Source organism: Papio anubis, chromosome 13 (genome assembly GCF_008728515.1).
Source record: "Papio anubis isolate 15944 chromosome 13, Panubis1.0, whole genome shotgun sequence".
Taxonomy (NCBI): Eukaryota; Metazoa; Chordata; class Mammalia; order Primates; family Cercopithecidae; genus Papio; species Papio anubis.
Window position 1 is genome coordinate 64,399,067 of NC_044988.1, and position 21,344 is coordinate 64,420,410.

Below are 21,344 nucleotides of genomic sequence, written 5' to 3' on the forward strand. Positions count from 1 at the left end.
CTTCTGGTCATTCTTGTGCCTTCTGGCCATGGAGTACAAATCCTTTTGAGAATCACAGTACATAGGTCTTTTTTCTTCTATACTTAAAGAGTTCATTTTGCCTGGTATGTACATAGGTCTTGATGTAGGAAGGCAGGTACTGAAGTGAACACTAAATTCCCTCTCTTGCTCACGAAGGGAGGCAGAGGCGGAAGGTGGGTGTGTGAGGGAAGATCTGTTGCTAACTGAGGTCTAAAGAAACAAAGACGCCTTCAAGCTGTCGCTATGTAATTAAGAGCACCCGCCCAAGCACTGGCCCAGTTTTTCTTGTTTATGACTTTAATCTTGCTGGTTGTCCTTTCATTCACATGTTTACTGAATTGTCCACCCTTTTTATGGTATGCCCTTTTAACCACCAGGGTTCATGAACCATTATTGTAATTTTCCACTTATGTGACTTGATCTGCAGATGGGTGTTACCATACTTACTCAAATATTTCCTGCTTATTCCTGCAAAATTAGAACAAAGATCTCAAAGATTTTCTGAGGAATAAGTGAGATAACGTCTGTGTATTTAGCACAGTAATTGGCAATATACAGTGCCTAGTAAATGCTTTTCCCCCTCTTTTCTAATTTCTCATAAAACGTCTGTTTAAAACTCCATTAGAATTATCAGAGTTGTCAACAAGCACTGCAGATAGAGTTTCTGGAAACTACTTTTGGTCCATTTGTGAAAATTGTGGCATTTACTTTCTTCTGATTAGCCTAGCAATTGGAAAACCTGGAGGAATTAACAGTGTTAAAGTGTAATATTTTAAGATGTAAAAACAAGGGCCAGTCGCAGTGGCTCACACCTTTAATCCCAGCACTTTGGGAGGCTGAGGTGGGCTGATCTCTTAAGACCAGGAGTTTGAGACCAGCCTGGGCAACATAGTGAAATCTCATTGCTACAAAAGCTACAAAAAAATTAGCCAGGTGTGGTGGCATGAGCCTATGGTCCCAGCTACCAGGGAGGCTGAGGTGGGAGGATTGCTTAAGCCTGGGAATTGCTTGAGGCTGCAGTGAGCCAAGATCGTGCTACTGCATTCCAGCCTGGGTGACAGAGTGAGACCCTGTCTCAAAAAAAAAAAAAAAAAAAAGATTCAAAAACATGGTTTTGTGCAAATATAGAATGAACACAGGTCAAAGATTTTATTCAATTCAATTAATGAGGGCACTGGTAAGATGTTAAGATTATTTCAAAGGGAATTTGAGGAACAGAGAGGCAAAGAGAAAAGACAAAACGGTTTTGCAAATAGATGCAAAACTGGTTAATATCCTACAGTGCAATAAAATGTAATGTTTGGTGTTCTCTCTTCTGCAGAGGAGACAACAATATCTTTATCAGGCAAAATTTATTTGCATTGCTATGGATAAGAATTTGCCTTACCATCAGATTTTTTTTTACAATTTTACTTCAGTTCCTACAAAATTATAAAATAACCTAGTCAATAAGAAAGCAGTTAAATTGTACAACCCTATAAAATCCAAAAATTCCAGAAATTCCAGTAGGCAGTAATAACAATTCCATTGAAAGGAAACCTAGTAATCTCCTTTGCCCATTTCCATATCTTGGATAATTTTCTCTGGCAATTCTTATGCATTAAGGATGTGGTCTAGGAGGAAGCCTTGGAATTTTCTCACTCTGGATTGTGGAACCACAAAGTCAGCCTGGAGCTGCCTATATCTGGACACCTAAGCTCCTGTCAGAGCCAGTTTGTTATTTCCAGTCACTCATTACTGGGATTCTCCTCTCCCTGGGGCGTTATGAAGGTAAAGAGAGGGTTCTTGGGCAGTCAGTTTCAGCATTAACCATTTTATTCCCACATTTGGCAATAGGGCTTGCCGTCCATTATTTATGGCCTCTGTCTTAGTCTGTTTTGTGTTGCTATAACATGATACCACAGACTGGGAAATTTATGAAGAAAATCAGTTTATTTCTCACAGTTCTGGAGTCTGGGAAGTTCAATATCAAAGTGTCAGCATCTGACAAGGGCCTTCTTGCTGAGTCATCCCATGGCAGAAGCCAAAAGAGCAAGAGAGAGCCAGACAAGTGAGCAAAAGGAAGCCAAACTCACTTTTAAAACAGCCCACTCTCGAGATAACTAACCCACTCCCTCAAAAATGACATTAATCCTCTCACGAGAGCAGAGCACTTATGACCTAATCACCTTATTAGGCCCCACCTCCTAACACTGTTGCATTGGGGAGTAAGTTTCCAACACACGAGTTTTGGGGGACACATTCAAACCATAGCAGCTTCCTTCCAAAACCTGTCTCAACTGCCCAAAGCCGTTTCCAGACTCTTCTTCTACTTGCAAACCCTCCATTCAAACCAAAGAAACAGTTAATATAACCTTAAATTTGCAAAAACCATGTGGTTTGTTAAACAACTAATCATGCACAAAGTTGAAACATCTCTTGTATCACATTTTTAAACTTGTCTATCATTTTTTTGAGTGTTATGTCTTGTGTTTTCAATGAAGTTGCACTTCTAGAATAGATACCAGAAATTTTTCTTCTCTACCACCACCCCATATTAGGTGTTAGTTTTTTTCTTTTTTTTTTCCTTTTTTTTTTCTTTTTTTTTTCTTAGACGGATTCTTACTCTGTCACCAGGCTGGAGTGCGGTGGTGCAATCTTGGCTCACTGCAACCTCTGCCTCCCAGGTTCAAGCAATTCTCCTGCCTTGGCCTCCTGAGTAGCTGGGACTACAGGTGCCCACCACCATGCCCAGCTAATTTTTGTATTTTTAGTAGAGACAGGGTATCACCATAGTGGGCAGGCTGGTCTCGAACTTCTGACCTTGTGATTCGCCCACCTCGGCCTCCCAAAGTGCTGGGATTACAGGCATGAGCACCATGCCCAGCCCTGATTTTTTTTTTTTTTTTTAATATACAGATGGGGGTCTCATTATGTTGGCAAGGGTGGTCTTGAACTCCTGGCTTCAAGCAATGCTCCTGCCTTGGCCTCTCAAAGTGCTGAGATTACAGGCTTGAGCCACCATGCCTGGCATAGGTGTTAGCTATTTTGTATTAAAGGGCTAGAAAAAAGGGCTCAGAAAAAATCTTTGACTTCTCAATACCTTCACAATAGTGTGCCAACAGTTACCAGAGAGTCCAAGTTCCCCCTCAATATTTTCCACCTTCTTGTGCCAGGCCAAATGCTTACCCCCACATATTTCTTTTTGCATCTCTGTATCTACACTCCCAATTTGGAATGCTCTTTTACTTTACTTTCAGGGCTTAATTCAAATGCTGCCTCTTCCATGAAGTCTTCCTTGATCCCTCTAATTAGAAGTTACCACATGACTTGCCTTGTCCTGTAAAAGATCTCCAGTGAGATGACGCAGGACACAGGCGTGGAGCCAGACTGCCTGAACTCACTTATTAGTTTTGTGATCTTTGGCGACTTATTGTAGGAGACCAGCATATGCCAACATGAAATATGCCTCCTTAGCATAAGGACTATTTTGAGCTGATGATTTTGAGAAGTTACAGATACAGGAGAAGCTCTGAGAACAGTAGAAATTACCCTTTTGTAAGGGAAATTTAATCTATAAGGGAAGTCTTCATTTGTTTTTTTTGTTTTTGTTTTTGTTTTGTTTTGTTTTGAGACAGAGTCTCGCTCTGTCACCTGGCTGGAGTGCAGTGGCATGATCTCAACTCACTGCAATCTCCGCCTCCCAGGTTCAAGCAATTCTGCTGCCTCGGCCTCCTGAGTAGCTGGGACTATAGGTGCATGACACCATATCCAGCTAATTTTTGTGTTTTTTGCAGAAACGGAATTTCACCATGTTGACCAGGCTGGTCTCGAACTAGTGACCTCAGGTGATCCACCCGCCTCGGCCTCCCAAATCGCTGGGATTACAGGCATGAGCCACCACGCCTGGCCGGAAGTCTCCATTTGTAAGGGTGCCTTCCTTTCTGTACCAGGAAAAGCAGGATGATTCTAAATCACTAGGAACTCATCAGTATAGATGGCTCTGGCTTAAATCTGTGCAGCAAACCTCACTCTTGTTTACTCTGCTTTTCCTGGCAGCTCCCTCATTATTAGCCTTCCCCACATCCTTCTTTCTCTGTCTGGCAAACGATGGTATTGAATCCTGAATTCAAAGCCACCTCTTTGAGGTTTACTCCTTTCTCTGTTTATCTCCTATGGATACATAAGAGGAATACCTGTTGTTAAACTTCTGGAGTTTTGTTTTGTTTCGATACAGGATCTTGCTGTGTTGCCCAGCCTGGAGTGTGGTGACACAATCTCAGCTCACTGCAGCCTCAACCTCCTGGGCTCGGGTGATCCTATTACCTCAGCCTCCCAAGTAGCTAAGACTACAGGCACCTGCCACTGCCCAATTAATTTTATTTTGTATTCTTGGTAGAGACAGTGTCTCAGCCATGTTGCCAAGGCTGGTCTCAAACTTCTGAGCTCAAGCAATCCTCCCACCTAGGCCTCCCAAAGTACTGGGATTACAAACGTGAGCCACTGTGCCCGGCCTGTTTTTCTCTTGTTATCTGTCCTGTGTTACAGAGGTTCATACTGTCTAAGAACCATGAAGGGCAGAAGAAAAAGTTATTTTTCCTCCCCTTCAATATTAAAACACTCTGCGCCTGAGTTTTCTAAAAAAGAGTGCTACCCACTCACATCATAGGATTTTTGTGCAGATTAAATAAATTAATACATGTAAAGCATTTAGAAGATGCCTAGAACATAATGAGTGCCCAATAAGAGTTAGTTATTATTGTGGCCGGGCGCGGTGGCTCACGCCTGTAATCCCAGCACTTTGGGAGGCCAAGTCAGTTGGATTACCTAAGGTCGGGAGTTCAAGACCAGCCTGACCAACATGGAGAAACCCCGTCTCTACTAAAAATACAAAAGATTAGCCAGGAGTGGTGGCACATGCCTGTAATCCCAGCTACTCGGGAAGCTGAGGCAGGAGAATCACTTGAACTCGGGAGGCAGAGGTTGCGGTGAGCTGAGACCGCACCATTGCAACTCCAGCCTGGGCAACAAGGGCAAAATTCTGTCTCAAAAAAAAAAAAAAAAAAAGAGTTATTATTATTCCTTTTGGATGCTCCCATAATTCTTTGCTAGTGCTTCTTTCAGAGTTTTTTGTTTGTTTGCTTGCTTGTTTTTGAGACAGTGTCTCATTCTATCAACTAAGCTGGAGTACAGTTGGCATGATCTTGGCTCACTACAGCCTCGATTTCCTGGGCTCAAGCAATCCTCCCACCTCAGCCTCCTGAGTAGCTGGGATTACAGGCACCCACCACCATGCCTGGCTAATTTTTTTTTAATGTAATACTGTTCATTTAACTTCAAAACCATTTCAGTGTTCTAAACATACGAAAAAAACCCAGAATGTTGCAAATCGTGTTTAAGTACAGGAGGTTCTTGAACTTTCACTGATGCAGTGGCTCTTCACTTTGCTGACAATGAAGAGTTCTACAGTTTGGTTAAAAACTACCGCACGTAACTAAAAAAATATATATATATATCATGCCAGCTGACCCCGCTTTGTCCACAGCTAAGATGGCAGCAGAATGCCATGTCACAGAAACAAGACAACCTGAAGCGAAATGGATGCCCACTGCATAGTCAACAGGTCCAGCCTCACAGAGCATACACCCTGAACTACAGCCCCTCCAAAAAGCATCTTCCCCACAGCTCAATGCCAAGCAAGGAGCATCTAGACTTTATCTCAGTCGTTTTGTTCTTTTTACAAACTATAGAGATATACAGTTGTTAACTCAGGATTTCTAGCCAATAACCATATAGTTAACACCACCTTACAAATAAAAAGAAAATGCCAGAAACCTCTTTAAATGCCTTGTTACACCCACAGCAAAGTGCACAGAGTGGGGAGAACACAAGAGTGCCTTTTCATTTTAAAAATGTTTGGAAATATGTACACCTTTGATGCAGTTTCAGGGTGCTCCAGACACCCATGGCCACTTCATGTAAACCACTGACAATTTCTAAAGCACTTTGAGGAACTACAATACGATTGTGATCAAATTTTGTAATTAAACCTAATGAGGGCAACAGATACTTCTCAAATAAGAGATATGTTGAGTACGGCGCTCCCCTACTCTAAGTATTCACAAGGAGACAGATAAACAGTTTGTTTGTTCATCCTCATCCTCCTCCTTCTCTTCTTCCTCCTTGTCTTCATCTTCCTCTTCCACCTTTTTCCGCACAACTTTAGCTGAACCCTTTGTGCCATCAAACTTTCCTTTCAACTTACAGTCAGCAACATCCTTCTCATACTTCTCCTTCAGCTTTGCCGCCTTAGTGATGTAAGGCTGCTTTTCACTGTCATTTAAGTTCTTCCACATTTCACCCAGCTTTTTTGCCACGTCTCCAATAGAGATGCCGGGGTTTGTGGATTTGATCCTGGGGCAGAATTCTGAAGAGAACAGGAAGAATCCAGAAGGTGGCCTTTTGGGGGCATTAGGGTCCTTCTTCCTCTTGCCTCCCTTGGCTGGTCCATGATCCTTCATTTCCCGATCATAGAGCACTTTATCTGCCTTTGCCATTTCATCAAATTTAAATTTCTCTTTCCTGGACATTGTCTTCCACCTCCCAGAGTACTTCTTGGAAAATTCTGCAAAATTGACAGGGACCTCCGGGTTTTTCTTCTTATGTTCTTCTTTGTATTGGAACAGAAATTAAAGAGGCTGGGCGTGGTGGCTCATGCCTGTAATCCCAGCACTTTGGGAAGCTGAGGTGGGCGTATCACCTGAGGTCCAGGGTTCGAGACTAGCCTGAACAACATGGAGAAACCCTGTCTCTACTAAAAATACAAAAAATTGGCCGGGCGCGGTGGCTCAAGCCTGTAATCCCAGCACTTTGGGAGGCCGAGACGGGCGAATCACGAGGTCAGGAGATCGAGACCATCCTGGCTAACATGGTGAAACCCCGTCTCTACTAAAAAATACAAAAACTAGCCGGGCAAGGTGGCGGGCGCCTGTAGTCCCAGCTACTCGGGAGGCTGAGGCAGGAGAATGGCATAAATCCGGGAGGCAGAGCTTGCAGTGAGCTGAGATCCGGCCACTGCACTCCAGCCTGGACGACAGAGCCAGACTCCGTCTCAAAAAAAAAAAAAAAAAATACAAAAAATTAGCTGGGCATGGTGGCACATGCCTGTAATCCCAACTACTCCAGAGGCTGAGGCAGGAGAATGGCTTGAACCCGGGAGGCGGAGGTTGCTGTGAGCTGAGATCGTGCCATTGCACTCCAGCCTAGGCAACAAGAGGGAAACTCCGTCTCAAAAAAAAAAAAAGGAAAGAAATTAAAGAATATGTGAGCAAAAACTCAGTTGTATGTAAGAAAACCCAATCCTCCCTGAGAAAGAAAAAAAGCTGAAGTCCTTTAAAAATTAACTGCCTGTTTTTCTGTGGCTAGTGAGCCTTATCTCTCCCTTTCCCAGGAATTGTGAAGACTCTGTTTCTCTAGCTGTGCAGCTGCAAGGTCACTAGGCAGATAATCGCAAGTCATAAAACATGTTGTTCCTTGAAAAGTAAGAAATTATGTAATGCATGTCTTAATTAAATAACTGTCTTTGGGCCGGGCGCGGTGGCTCAAGCCTGTAATCCCAGCACTTTGGGAGGCCGAGACGGGCGGATCACGAGGTCGGGAGATCGAGACCATGCTGGCTAACACGGTGAAACCCCGTCTCTACTTAAAAAAAAATACAAAAAACTAGCCGGGCGAGGTGGCGGGCGCCTGTAGTCCCAGCTACTCGGGAGGCTGAGGCCGGAGAATGGCGTGAACCCAGGAGGCGGAGCTTGCAGTGAGCTGAGATCCGGCCACTGCACTCCAACCTGGGCGGCAGAGGGAGACTCCGCCTCAAAAAAAAAAAAAAAAAACTGTCTTTATTTCTTGCTTCTGTAGTATGCTTTACCCTGCACAGATCTCCCCCCACCCCACAAAATGCTTAAAAGGTAGCTTGACTCTTTGTTTGGGCTCAGTCCTGTGGATGTTAATCCGACTGGGCTGGTGCACCTAAATAATAAATAATTCCTCCTCCACCCCTCGGTCTCTCTGATTCCTTCATTATCCCGCTAGAGCATGTCTGCACAGAGAAAGCATAAGCAGACACCTTGCCCTTTGGTTTCTTGGGGTCACCTTTAGCCATCCTGACTGTATTGTTCACTAGTCTGGGTAGCGCAGGGCATGAGGCGTGGCTCAGCGCTCCCTAGCCTCACACTAGCTGCCTCCACGAGAGCCACCTCCATGCCTGGCTAATTTTTTTTTTTTTTTTTTAGACGGAGTCTCACTGTGTCACCCAGGCTAGAATGCAGTAGCACGATCTGGGCTCACTGCAACCTCTACCTCCCAGGTTCAAGCGATTCTCCTCCTCAGCCTGCTCAGTAGCTGGGATTACAGGTGCCTGCCATCATGCCCGGCTAATTTTTGTATTTTTAGTAGAGATGGGGTTTCACCATGTTGATCAGGCTGGTCTTGAACTCCTGACCTCATGATCCACCCGCCTCAGCTTCCCAAAGTGCTGGGATTACAGGCCTGAGCCACTGTGCCTGCTCTGGCTAATTTTTATATTTTCAGTAGAGACAAGATTTCACCATGTTGGCCAGGCTGATCTCAAACTCCTGACCTCAAATGATCCGCCCGCCTTGGCCTCCCAAAGAGCTGGGATTACAGGCATAAGTCACTGTGCCTTGTCACGTTTTACTTTTTCTTTTGTTGTAGAGACAAGATTTCATTAGGTTTTCCAGGCTGGTCTCGAACTCCTGAACTTAAGTGATCCTCCTGCCTCAGCCTCCCAAAGTGCTGGGTGCTGGGATTACAGACAGGAGCTACTGTGCCCAGCCCTGTTATATTTATAATTAATCAGTTTACATATATTTGTACTCTTATACTAAGTTTATCAGTCTCATATATAGTTTATCCACTTTTTTTTTTTTTTTTTGAGATGGTGTTTTGCTTTTTTTGCCCAGACTGGAGTGCAATGGCACGATCTTGGCTCACGACAACCTCCGCCTCCCAGGTTCAAGCGATTCTCCTGCCTCAGCCTCCCAAGTAGCTTGGATTACAGGCATGTGCCACTATGCCCAGCTAATTTTGTATTTTTAGTAGAGATGCGTTTTCTCCATGTTGGTCAGGCTGGTCTCGAACTCCTGACCTCAGGTAATCCACCTGCCTCAGCCTCCCAAAGTGTTGGGATTACAGGCGTGAGCCACCACGCCTGGCTTTATTTTATTCACTTTTTACATTTCTGTCTCCTTCACTGAAGAAAGCCCCTTAAGGGATGTTTGGGGAATATTTGCTGAATGAATGAACAAATTTAAGAATGAGTGAATGGGTAATTGGAGCCCTGGTTCTCAGTAAGCAAATCTTAATAAAAAATCAGACTAGCCAGGTGTGGTGGCTCATGCCTGTAATCCCAGCACTTTGGGAGGCTGAGGCGGGCAGATCATGAAGGTCAGGAGTTTGAGACCAGCCTGGCCAACATAGTGAAACCCTGTCTCTACTAAAAATACAAAAATATTTAGCCAGGCATGGTGGCATGCACCTGTAGTCCCAGCTACTCAGGAAGCTGAGGCAGAAGAATCACTTGAACCAGGGAGGCGGAGGTTGTGGTGAGCCAAGATCACTCCACTCCAGCCTGGGCAACAGAACAAGGCTCCATCTCAAAAAAAAAAAAAAAAAAAACATTCAGGCTGGGCTTGGTGGTTCATGCCTGTTATCCCAGCTCTTTGGGAGGCCAAAGCGGGTGGATCACCTGAGGTCAGGAGTTTGAGACCAGCCTGACCAACATGGAGAAACCCCATCTCTACTAAAAATACAAAATTAGCTGGGTGTGGTGACACATGCCTGTGATCCCAGCTACCAGGGAGGCTGAGGCAGGAGAATCGCTTGAATCTGGGAGGCAGAGGTTGCGGTGAGCCGAGATTGCGCCATTGCACTTCAGCCTGGGCAACAAGAGCGAAACTCCGCTCAGACTTTTTGCTCATGATATGTGGAATTTTTTGTGTGTGCGCCAAAATATCATATTGAAGGATTTTTTGACAAACCACCAAACCTATGAAATGAGCTTTTGTTTTGCAGTATCAGGCATTTGTTTGAAGTGTAATGTTTGGACAGGCCTGAAATCTACAACACCAGGATTTTTCCTACACAAACCATCTTTGGTATCTTTGTTTTCTGGGTGTTAAATCAGAATAGTAACTTGATAGTCCGTTTAGTATGCCTCCTAAAATTCACATAGATGGTTTTTGTACCTGCCTCCCCCCAACCCGCCAACGAAAGCCCTAAGCTGAACAGTAGGTACATTATCACTAGCAAGTTATGTGACCTTGAGCAAATTACTTCTACGATCTCGGGTTCAATTTCCTCATTTTAAACAGAAGGTGAGTTCACTTCCTGTTCTGTGTGGCTGCTCAGTGCCATTCCCACTTCCTCCTGTGTTCTCCCCGGTATCACAGGAGCTGGCATCTGGGACATGACGGTTCCTGTACCTGCTCATCTTCAGGGCTCCAGTGCAGGTTCTGCCAATAAATGGTGTATCTGCAAGATTGAGAGAGTGAGAGGAGTAGAGAGGATTATTGCTTCTGGCAGCAGCAGGCAGGTGAGCAGACTTCAGGCTTCGGAAAGGTTTCAGCCACATGTTCCTGGTGTCTTCTTGCAAGGTGTTCACCTCAGTGCTGCAGGGAGCTGAATTCATTGGTAGTTCCTAAACAGCTTGATTTTCTTAACACTAGCAGCAGTCTTCTGCCCTTCCAACAGTTTGTTTGTTTGTTTATGTAAAAGTTAGGCCTGGTGCGGTGGCTCATGCCTGTAATCCCAGCACTTTGGGAGGCCGAGGCAAGAGGATCACCTGAGGTCAGGAGTTCGAGACCAGCCTGGCCAACATGGTGAAACCCCGTCTCTACAAAAGTACAAAAAAATTAGCCAGGCATGATGATGGTTGCCTGTAATCCCAGCTAATCTGGAGGCTGAGGCAGAAGAATCACTCCAGCCTGGGCAAGACAGTGAGACTCCATCTCAAGAAAAAAAAAAGAAGGCCGGGTGCAGTGGCTCATGTCTGTAATCCCAGCACTTTGGGAGGCTGAGGCGGGCAGATCACTTGAGGCCAGGAGTCTGAGACCAGCTCCCCTGTCTCTACTAAAAATACAAAACTTAGCCAGGCATGGTGGTGCATGTCTGTAATCCCAGCTACTCAGGAGGCTGAGGCAGGAGACTCACTTGAACCCGGGAGGCAGAAGTTGCAATGCGCCGAGATCACGCCACTGCACTCCAGCCTGGTGACAGCAAGACTCCGTCTAAAAAAAAAAAGTTGGTTTTAGTTTTTATTTTAAAAATAACTACAGATTCCTCATTTACACAGAAAGACTACCAACTTTTTTTTTAAGTAACAGCTTTATTGAAATATAATATTGAAAAGCCACTTAAAGTTTACAATTCAATGGGTTTTTAAAAATATATTCAAGGTGTTGTGCAGTCATCACAATGAATTTTAGAACATTTTTATCACCCTTAAAAGAAACTGCAAACCCATAAGTAGCAGTCTCTCCCCATTCCACCCCAACTCTGCCTATCCTCCGCTCTCCCTACCTAGCCCTAGGCAACCACAATCCACTTTCTGTCTCTATGGATTTGTCTGTTCCCAACGTTTCACATAAATGGAAACATGATATGTGGCCTTTTGTGTGAGGGTTCTTTCACTTAGCATAAGGTGTTTAAGATTCCTCCACATTGTAGCTTGTTAGAAGTACTTTGTTTCTCTGTATTACCCAATAAAGTCTCACTGTATCACATTTTATGTATCTACTCACCATTGGAGGGATATCTGGAGGGTGTCCACATTTGGGCTATTAGAATAATGCTGCTGTGAATATTTGTTGCTTTGTTTTGTTTGTTTTTGTTTTGAGATGGAGTCTCGCTCTGTGGCCCAGGCTGGAGTGCAGTGGCATGATCTCGGCTCACTGCAACCTCTGTCTCCTGGGTTTAAGTGGTTTTCATGCCTCAACCTCCCAAGTAGCTGGGACTACAGGCGCCCCTCACCAAGCTCAGCTAATTTTTGTATTTTTAGTAGAGATGGGATTTCACCGTGTTGCCCAGGCTGGTCTCAAACTCCTGACCTCAGGTGATCCACCCGACTTGGCCTCCCAAAATGCTGGGATTAAAGGTGTGAGCCACCGCACCCAGCAAACGCTGCTATGAATATTCACATACAAGTTTTTGTATAGATGTATGTTTTTATTTCTCTTGGATATTCACCTAGAAGTGGAATTGCTGTGTCATATGGTAACTCTGTTTAACCTTTTGAGGTGCCTCCGGGCTGTTTTCTAAAGTCGCTGCACCATTTTACAGTTCTACTAGCAGTGTATGAAGATTCTATTTCTCTGTGTTCTCACCAATACTTGTTATTTCTGTCTTCTAAATTATCCTAGTGGGTGTGAAGTGGTATCTCTCTGAGGTTTTGACTTGCATTTTCCTGATGGTTAAACATGTCAAGCACTTTTCATGTGCTTATTGGTCATTTGTGTGTGTGTGTATCTATCTATATATATTTGTTGTTGTTGTTGTTGTTGTTGTTGTTAAGACAGGGTCTGTTGCCCAGGCTAGAGTGCAGTGGCATGATCTTGGCTCACTGCAGACTCGACCTCCTGGGCTCAAGCAATCCTCCCACCTCAGCCTCCCAAGTAGCTGGGACTACAGATACATGCCACCACGCACAGTTAATTTTGTTCATTTTTTGTAGAGATGAGATCTCACTATGTTGCCCAGAGTTGGTCTCAAACTCCTGGGTTCAAGCACTCCTCCCACCTCGGCCTCCCAAAGTGCTGGGATTACAGGCATGAGCCACCGCGCCTGGGCAGCCATTTGTAGATCTTATTTGGAGAGTTATCCATTCAAATCCTCTGCATTTAGCTGGGCTAACTTTTTTTTATTGAGTTGTAGATTTTTTTTTTAAATCACATATATGACTTGCAAACATGTTTTTCCATTTTGTGGGTTGTCTTTTCACTTTCTTGATGGTTTCATTTGAAAATGAAAGTTTTAACTTTTAGGTGGGCACGGTGGCTCATGCCACCGTGCCAATCCTAGCACTTTGGGAGGCTGAGGCAGGTGGATTGCCTGAACTCAGGAGTTCAAGACCACTCTGGGCAACATGGTGAAACACCAACTCTACTAAAATACAAAAAATTAGCTGGGCGTGGTGATGTGCGCCTGTAGTCCCAGCTACTCAGGAGGTTGAGGTATGAGAATCACTTCAACCTGAGAGGCGGAGGTTGCAGTGAGCCGAGATTGCCATACCGCACTCCAGCCTGGGTGACAGAGCAACACTCTGTCTCAAAAAATATATATTTAAATATAAAAATTTAAAATAAAAAGTTTTAACTTTTGATAATGTGTAATTTGTCTATTTTGTTGTTGCGTGTACTTTTGATGTCATAACTAAGAAACCATTGCCTAATCCAAAGTCACAAAGATTTATCCCTGTTTTTTTTTCTAAGAGTTTTATAGTTTTAGCTCTTACACTTATGTATATGATCCGTTTTAAGTTAATTTTTACATATATGTATGGTATGGTATTTTGCACCCAGATACATAAAGCAAAAATTAACAGAATGGAGGGGAGAAACAGAATTGAATAATGATACTTGGAGATTGTCATGCACATTTCCACAGATGTATGTTTCCCAAATTTCTTTGTTATTGATTTCTCATTTCATTCCATTGTGGTCAGAAAACATGCTTTAAATTGTTTTTTATCCCTTTAAATGTATTAACATTTGTTCAATGGCCTACCATATGGTCTATCTTAAAGAATCATCTATGTGTATTTGAGAAGAATATGTATTCTGTTATTGCTGAGTATTCTAGAGATGTCTATTAGGTCTAGTTGCTTTATAGTTGTTTTTTTTTTTTTTTTTTTTTTTTTTTGAGATGAAGTCTCGCTCTTGTCACCCAGGCTGGAGTGTGATAGCGCGATCCTGGCTCACTGCAACCTCTGCCTCCCAGATTCGAGCGATTCTCCTGCCTCAGCACCCCTGAGTAGCTGGGATTACAGGCGCACGCCACCACGCCCATTAATTTTTATATTTTTAGTAGAGACGGGGTTTCGCCGTGTGTCTGGTCAAAGAGGCTTTCTGGTTAATGTTTGTAGGACACAGAGACAACAAATATAAACAAGTGCCTGGCCTGGGCAAGGAGAAGTTTTGGTTTGGGTCTTTTTTTCCAGTTTTAGCAGGGTCTGTGATGGGGCCGGGCATTATTCAATCTTTGCCAAATGATGTTCTAAAACCCCTTCTTGTTGGAGGGCACAAGGGCAGAGCCCTGTGAAGAAAAGACAGGCATGGCCAAGGCACCTGTGTACCTGACAGCGCTGGGAAGTCCCCTTCCCTAGGCCGAAGGCTGTCCTTTTTTTAGGTGAGCCCTCTCTAGAGCCAGACTGAGGAAAGGACAGTCATTGGCTTTCTGGAGGCAAGGACAGTGCCTGGCGTCCTGGGAGAAATACACATTGACAAGCGGGAAAGTTCCAGACCTGCTGGGAAGACAGGATTTTGGAAAAAGACAGACAGAGGTTTGAAGTCTGACTGAGGAAAGAGAGAGACCCTCTCATATTGTTTTGTATTGTTTTATACTCGGTACCTGTTTTAAGAAAAAAACAAGGAAGTAAAACCAAAGACAGGCAGCCAGGCGCCAGGCCTGAAACCAGGCCTGGGCCTGCCTGGCCTAAACCCAGTAGTTAAAAATCAACTCGTAACTTAGAAACCGATGTTATTCATAGATTCCAGACATCATATAGAAGAACACTATGAAACTCCCTGCCCTGTTCTGTTTCTCTCTGACCACAAATGCATGCAGCCCCTGTCACGTACCCCCTGCTTGCTCAAATCAATCAGGACGCTTTCATGTGAAATATTTAGTGTTGTGAGCCCTTAAAAAAGGACAGAAATTGTGCACTCAGAGAGCTCAGATTTTAAGGCAACAACTTGCCGATGCTCCCAGCTGAATAAAGCCCTTCCTTCTACAACTCGGTGTCTGAGAGGTTTTGTCTGCGGCTGGTCCTGCTACATTTCTTGGTTCCCTGACCGGGAAGTGAGGTAACTGACAGACGGCCAGGGCAGCCTCTTAGGCGGCTTAGGCCTGCCCTGTGGAGCATCCCTGCGGGGGACTCTGGCCAACCTGAGTGACGTGATCCAAAAAGCGCTCCCGGGTAGGCAATTGTCCCGGTGGAACGCCTCATCAGAGCAGCGTGTAGCAGGCCCCCACAGAAGATTAACACAGTGGCTGAACACGGGGAAGGAACTGGCACTTGAAGTCCGGACATCTGAAACTTGGTAAGACTAGTCTTTAGAACTTGCCCCACTCCATTTGAGTGGAAGCGTGGCCTGATCACCCATAGTGTGCCTGTATCAGCACTTTTGTTCTGGTTTTGACTTGACTTGATTTGGTAAGACTAGTCTTTGGAACTTGCCCCACTCCATTTGAGTAGAAGCGTGGCCTGATCACCCACGGTGTACCTATATTGGCACTTTTGTTCTGGTTTTGACTTGACTTGAATTGCTGGATACTTTAGTTTTAGTTTTGACTTGGCTTAAATATCTTGGTACTCAGATTTTGAATTTCGCGGTATTTTGATTTTAGTTTGGTATAAACGATAAAAGTGTGCGTGTGCCCTCTTTACCCATTCTTTGTTTTGTGGTGAGTGTGTGTGGCGTGAGCGTGGTATTTTGTCTTGAGAAAACATAGGTCAGGCGCAAAATAAGCCCACTCCACTAAGAACTATGTTGAAAAATTTTAAGGAAAAAAAAAACGGTGGAGGGGAGCAGAATTTATATAAAAAGAATGTTATATAGTAAATTCTTATCCTGAAATAAATTAAAGGTTATTTAAAAAAAGTTTGTAATAAGTCAAAAAGTTGAGACATGTCAAAAAATTGTCTGTGAAAGTCGTAAAAGAAAAAAGTTATAAAAAAATTTTTTATGCAAAAAATGTTATATAATTTAAAAGTAATAAGGCCTCCTGAATACTATTGAGAAAACAGTTTATGTGCAAGGTATATAAAGAAGTAAAATATACCTTTAGTAAAAAGATTATAAAGAGGCATAAGAATGTAGATTTTTACCTACATTAAAAGGTCAAAAAATTATTGTTTTGAAAGTTTAGGCAAGTTTTAAAACATCAGTTGTAAAGAAAGTTCTGTGTGTAAACATAATAGCTAAAGTTAAAAAAGTATCATCCAGTTTTTCTGTGAACTGGACATTAAAGTGAAAATGCAACAGGGTTTTCTTAAAACATCAACCTGCTCTTTAACAAAAATTATAAAAGGTTAAAAAAAGTCTATAAAATCTTACCTGATGGTCAAACATAAAAAATTAGATAAATATGTCTACAAGGTTTTATTAAAATTAATAACACACTAATATAAAAGTAAAATTTAGCTTATCTAGTATAAAAATCATACAAAAAGCATTATTAAATATAAAATGGTGTTTAGCTTTTTTTTAGTCTAAAAACTAATAAAAATAGGTGCTAAAGGAAACATTCATTTTACTAGAAGATCATAGAAGTTAAAGACTTAAAACAAACTTTGGCAATTAAGACTGCATACCAAGATGCAAATGCCTAGTTGAAATGGATTAAATATTCCATCTGCACGTTAAACAAAAGCAGTTGTTATGCTTGTGCACATGGCAGGCCAGAGGCCCTGATTGTCCCCCTTCCACTAAGGTGGTCCTCCAGTCGACCAGGCGTGGGCTGCATGGTAGCTCTTTTCCAAGATTCTATAGCCTGGAGTAATAAGTCATGCCAAGCTCTTTCTGCTATATCCCAAAGTCCCTGCAGGTCAGCCCCCGAGGGCTATCCAGCTTGCGTCTCCCAACACTAAGTTCACTTCATGTCTCTCATGGCAAAGAGGAGACTTAATATTCCTTGGAGACCTGAAGAAATGCAGTGAGCTTAAGAATTTTCAAGAGCTTATCAATCAGCCCTTGTTCATCCCTGAGCAGATGTGTGGTGGTATTGTGGTCGACCTTTACTAGGCACTCTGACAAATAACTAGAGTGGCACTTGTGCTTTAGTCCATTTGGCTATCCCTTTCACCCTGGCATTTCATCAATCAGAAATAATAATAATAATAAGACATTGTAAAGCGAGAGAAGCCCCTTATGGGTTTTTCAACTCTCACAACCATTTAGATGCAATTAGAGCCCCACAAGAAATATCAGATCAATTTAAAGCTTGAAATCAAATAGTTACAAAATCTAAATCAATATTTTAGTAGATGACAGTCAATAAAAATGTAGATTACATAAACTACATCTATTACAATCAACAGCAATGAGTTTTTCATAAGTTGAAAAGAAAAACTCATGTTGGCCCCCAGCCCTGAGGCTACCTGACCTGACAAAACTCTTTACACTCTATATGTCAAAAAAAAAAATGGCAGTTAGAGTTTTAACCCAGACTGTAGGACCCTGGCCAAGGCCAGCGGCCCATCTCTCAAAACCACTAGACAAGGTTTCCAAAGGCTGGCCCCCATGTCCAAGGGCCCTGGCAGCAACGGCCCTGCTAGCACAAGAAGCAGATGAGCTAACTCTTAGGAAAAACCCAAACATAAAGTCCCCCCATGCTGTGGTGATTTTAATAAATACCAAAGGACACCATTAGCTAATAAATGCTCTACTAACTAGATACCAAAGCTTGCTCTGTAAAAATTCCCCGCATAACCATTGAAGTTTGCAACAGGCTAAACCCGCCACCTTGCTCCTGGTATCAAAGAGCTCAGTTAAATATAACTGTGTAAAAGTATTGGACTCAGTTTATTCTAGTGGGCCTAACCTCTGAGACCATCCTTAAACATCTGTAGACCGGGAGCTGTACGTGGATGGGAGCAGCTTCGCTAACCCCTGCAAAGTGACTCTGAAAAAGACAAGCCCTGCTCCAGTCACACCTGGAAGCTGACTGGTCCACGCACGGCCAATGCATGAGGAAACTCATCGCGGGACTCATTTTCCTTAAAATTTAGACTTGTACAGTAAAGACTTCAACTGACCTTCCTCAGACTGAAAGCTGTTCCCAGTGTATACATCAAGTCACTAAGGTAAGACAAAAGATTGCTATAGTTCTATGATTTTATAGTTATTATAAGTGTACCAGGACTCTAAAAGAAACTTGTTTGTATAATGCTATTCTATCCAAGGTATGTAGCCCAGGAAATAACCAACCTGATGTGTGTTATGACTCATTTTAAGCCTCCTATGATCACAGTTTTTAAAATAAGAGTAAGGACTAGTCTTTTTCTAAGTGACACAAGTAAAGTAATAGCTAGAACAGAACAAAGAGAAGTTCCCAAAAATGTAACCTTAAAATTTGATGCCTGTGCCACTATTAATAGTAAACAACATAAGATAAGATGCAGTTCTCTAGATTAAGAAAAAAGTTACACAGCAGAAAATAAGCATATCTGTCAAGAATCATATTTATGTGAAATGTGTCAATACTGGTTTTGTGTCATTTAGGCGACTTAAAAATAAAATAAAATTTAAAAAAAAAGATCCTGTTTAGCTCCAAAAAAGAAAAGTCAGCCCCTCCTGCACGAGTAGGAGCTGCAACCCTTTAAAATTAGTAATCACAAACCCCTCAGACCCAAAACCGAATAAAAAAAAATACGTAACATTAGGCATTGATTAAAAAAAAGACTAGATCCTAGTGTAAGCATCCTAATAAAAGAAGAAGTTCAAAGACGCTCTCCAGAACCAGTATTTCAGACTTTCTATGATGAACTAAATGTGCCAGTACCTGAGATTCCAGAAAAAACTAAAAATATGTTTTTGCAATTAGCCGAACATGTAGCCCAGTCTCTAAAAGTCACTTCATGTTATGTTTGTAGAGGAACCGTAACAGGAGATCAATGGCCATAGGAAGCCTAAGAATTAGTTCCTACAGACCCAGTTCCTGATGAATTCCCAGCCCAAAAGAACTACCCTGACAATTTTTAAGTTCTAAACGTCTCAATTATTAGACAGTATTGCATAGCTAGAAGAAGAAAAAAATTCACTCATCCTGTAGGGCGGCTTAGTTGTCTTAGGCAAAAGCTGTATAATAGTACCGCAAAAACAGTTACATAGTAGAGTTCCAATTATACAGAAAGAAACCCATTCAGTAAATTTCCAAGGTTGCAGACTGTCTAGGCCCACCCACAATTCCACCAGGACTAGACTGCCCCCACCGGGTTATACTGGATATGCAGACATAGAGCCTACGCTAAGCTGCCTGACCAGTGGACAGGCGGTTGTGTTATTGGCACTATTAAACCATCTTTCTTCTTACTGCCCATAAGAACAAGTGAACTTCTAGGCTTCCCAGTCTATGCTTCCCGCTAAAAACGAAGCATAGCCACTTGAGCACAAGATGGCTCATGAAGATATCAGACCCCCATCTACATGCTCAACCGAATTATACGGTTACAAACTGTTTGAGAAATTATTACTAATAAAACTGGTCAAGGCTTGACTATTCTGTTCCAGCAAGAAACTCAGATAATAAATGCTATCTATCAAAATAGATTAGCTCTCGATTACTTGCTAGCAGCTGAAAAAAAGGTCTATAAGAAATGTAACCAAGGCCGGGCGCGGTGGCTCACGCCTGTAATCCCAGCACTTTGGGAGAGGCCCGAGGCAGAGGCGGATCACAAAGGTCAGGAGACCGAGACCGCGGTGAAACCTCGTCTCTACTAAAAATACAAAAAAAAAATTAGCCCGAGAGGTTGTAGGCCTGTAGTCCCCAGCTTCTCGGGGAGGGGCTGAGGCAGGAGAATAAGCAGGGAACCGAGGGGCCCAGACTTACAGTGAGCTGAGATCGACCACTGCACTCCAGCCTGGGCGACAAGCCGAGACTCGATCTCAAAAAAATGTAAACCTTACTAATTGCAATACTACACATAGATAATCAAAGGCAAATAAAGACATGATCACATGTGCCCATACAAAGTGTATCACAGAATTGACCCTGAAGCCATGTTTAAAATTAATTCCCAGCACTAGGAGGATTTAAAATTCTTTTTTTTTTTTTTTTTTTGAGGCTGAGTTTTGCTCTCTAACCGGGCTGGAGTGCAGTAACGGATCTCAGCTCACCTGGATACGCCATTCTCCTGCCTCAACCTCAGCCTATTCCAGCGCCCTGCTAGTTTTTTGTATGTTTTAGTAGAGGCGATGGTTTCACCGTGTTAACTCAAGGATAGTCTTGATCTCCTGACCTGTTGATCTGCCGTCTCATTCATAACGAACCTTTCAACAAATATATAATAAAAGTTATAATAGTAATAAAAACCTACTTACTGCTCCCTTGTCTGATACCTGGACTTCTCCAAATGATAAAAAGCTTTGTTGCTACCTTAGTTCACCAAAATGCTTCCACACAAGTGTACTATATGAATCACTATCAATTTATTGCACAAAAAGACATAAGAAGCAAGAGTAAGAACTCCCACTAATAAAAAGTGAGAGTCTCAAAACGGGGGAATGAGGAAAGAGAGAGACCCTCTCATATTGTTTTATACTCAGTACTTGTTTTAAGAAAAAAACAAGGAAGTAAAACCAAAGATAGCCAGCCAGGTGCCAGGCCCAAAACCAGGCCCAGGCCTGCCTGGCCTAAACCCAGTAGTTAAAAATCAACTCGTAACTTAGAAACCGATGTTATTCATAGATTCCAGACATTGTGTAGAAGAACACTGTGAAACTCCCTGCCCTGTTCTGTTTCTCTCTGACCACTGATGCATGCAACCCCTGTCACGTACTCCCTGCTTGCTCAAATCAATCAGGACGCTTTCATGTGAAATATTTAGTGTTGTGAGCCCTTAAAAAAGACAGAAATTGTGCACTCAAAGAGCTCAGATTTTAAGGCAACAACTTGCCGATGCTCCCAGCTGAATAAAGCCCTTCCTTCTACAACTCGGTGTCTGAGAGGTTTTGTCTGCGGCTCATCCTGCTACATGACCACCTACCTGTCTACTGGCTGAGAGAGTCATATCTAATTCCTGCTTCTTCCCAACTTACTCTAAATCTGAAAATGTTTAAATCTCAGCCCTAAGTGAGGAGACCCCAGGAGAAGCCAAAGGAGGGGTGGGAGGGAGGGACAGAGGGAAGAGAGAGGGAGGAGAAAGGGGGAGAAGAGGGGAAAGGGAGAGGGAGAGGAGGAGGGAGAGGGAGAGAGGGAGAAAGGTAGACAGGTGAGGGAATAAAAGTGGGAGCCTGGTTGCAGGGCCCAGACCAGCCCTACCAGCTAGTAAATGATGTCCTCCAGGCAAAGAGAACATTGTACTGCTGGCAGGAGCCGAGCTGACCTGGACA

At 43.0% G+C, this 21,344-nt stretch overlaps 1 protein-coding gene and 1 long non-coding RNA gene across 2 annotated transcripts; one reads left to right on the forward strand and one right to left on the reverse strand.

Annotated features, from left to right (window-relative positions):
- Positions 1–5,632: 5,632 nt before the first annotated feature.
- Positions 5,633–8,158, reverse strand: LOC101009718 (high mobility group protein B3-like). The gene is made up of 2 exons (XM_009188499.4): positions 8,086–8,158; positions 5,633–6,670 (listed from the first exon to the last, which is right to left on the reverse strand). The coding sequence occupies exons 1-2, from the start codon at positions 8,156–8,158 to the stop codon at positions 6,120–6,122; spliced, it is 624 nt and encodes a 207-aa protein (XP_009186763.1). The 3' UTR covers positions 5,633–6,119.
- Positions 8,159–14,721: 6,563 nt separating this feature from the next.
- On the forward strand, positions 14,722–18,549 carry LOC116270045. Its single transcript, XR_004177930.1, has 2 exons — positions 14,722–15,332; positions 17,864–18,549. It is a non-coding gene; the product is annotated as an uncharacterized LOC116270045 (long non-coding RNA).
- The last annotated feature ends 2,795 nt before the right edge of the window (positions 18,550–21,344 follow it).

Bases quoted from the DNA above. Each gene is read 5' to 3' on its own strand.
- LOC101009718 (XM_009188499.4), bottom strand. From the start codon at position 8,158: ATGGCTAAAGGTGACCCCAAGAAACCAAAGGGCAAGGTGTCTGCTTAT. The intron at 6,671-8,085 runs GCGGGATAATGA...TCCAATACAAAG, and splicing joins CTCTGTGCAGACATGCTCTA to AAGAACATAAGAAGAAAAAC.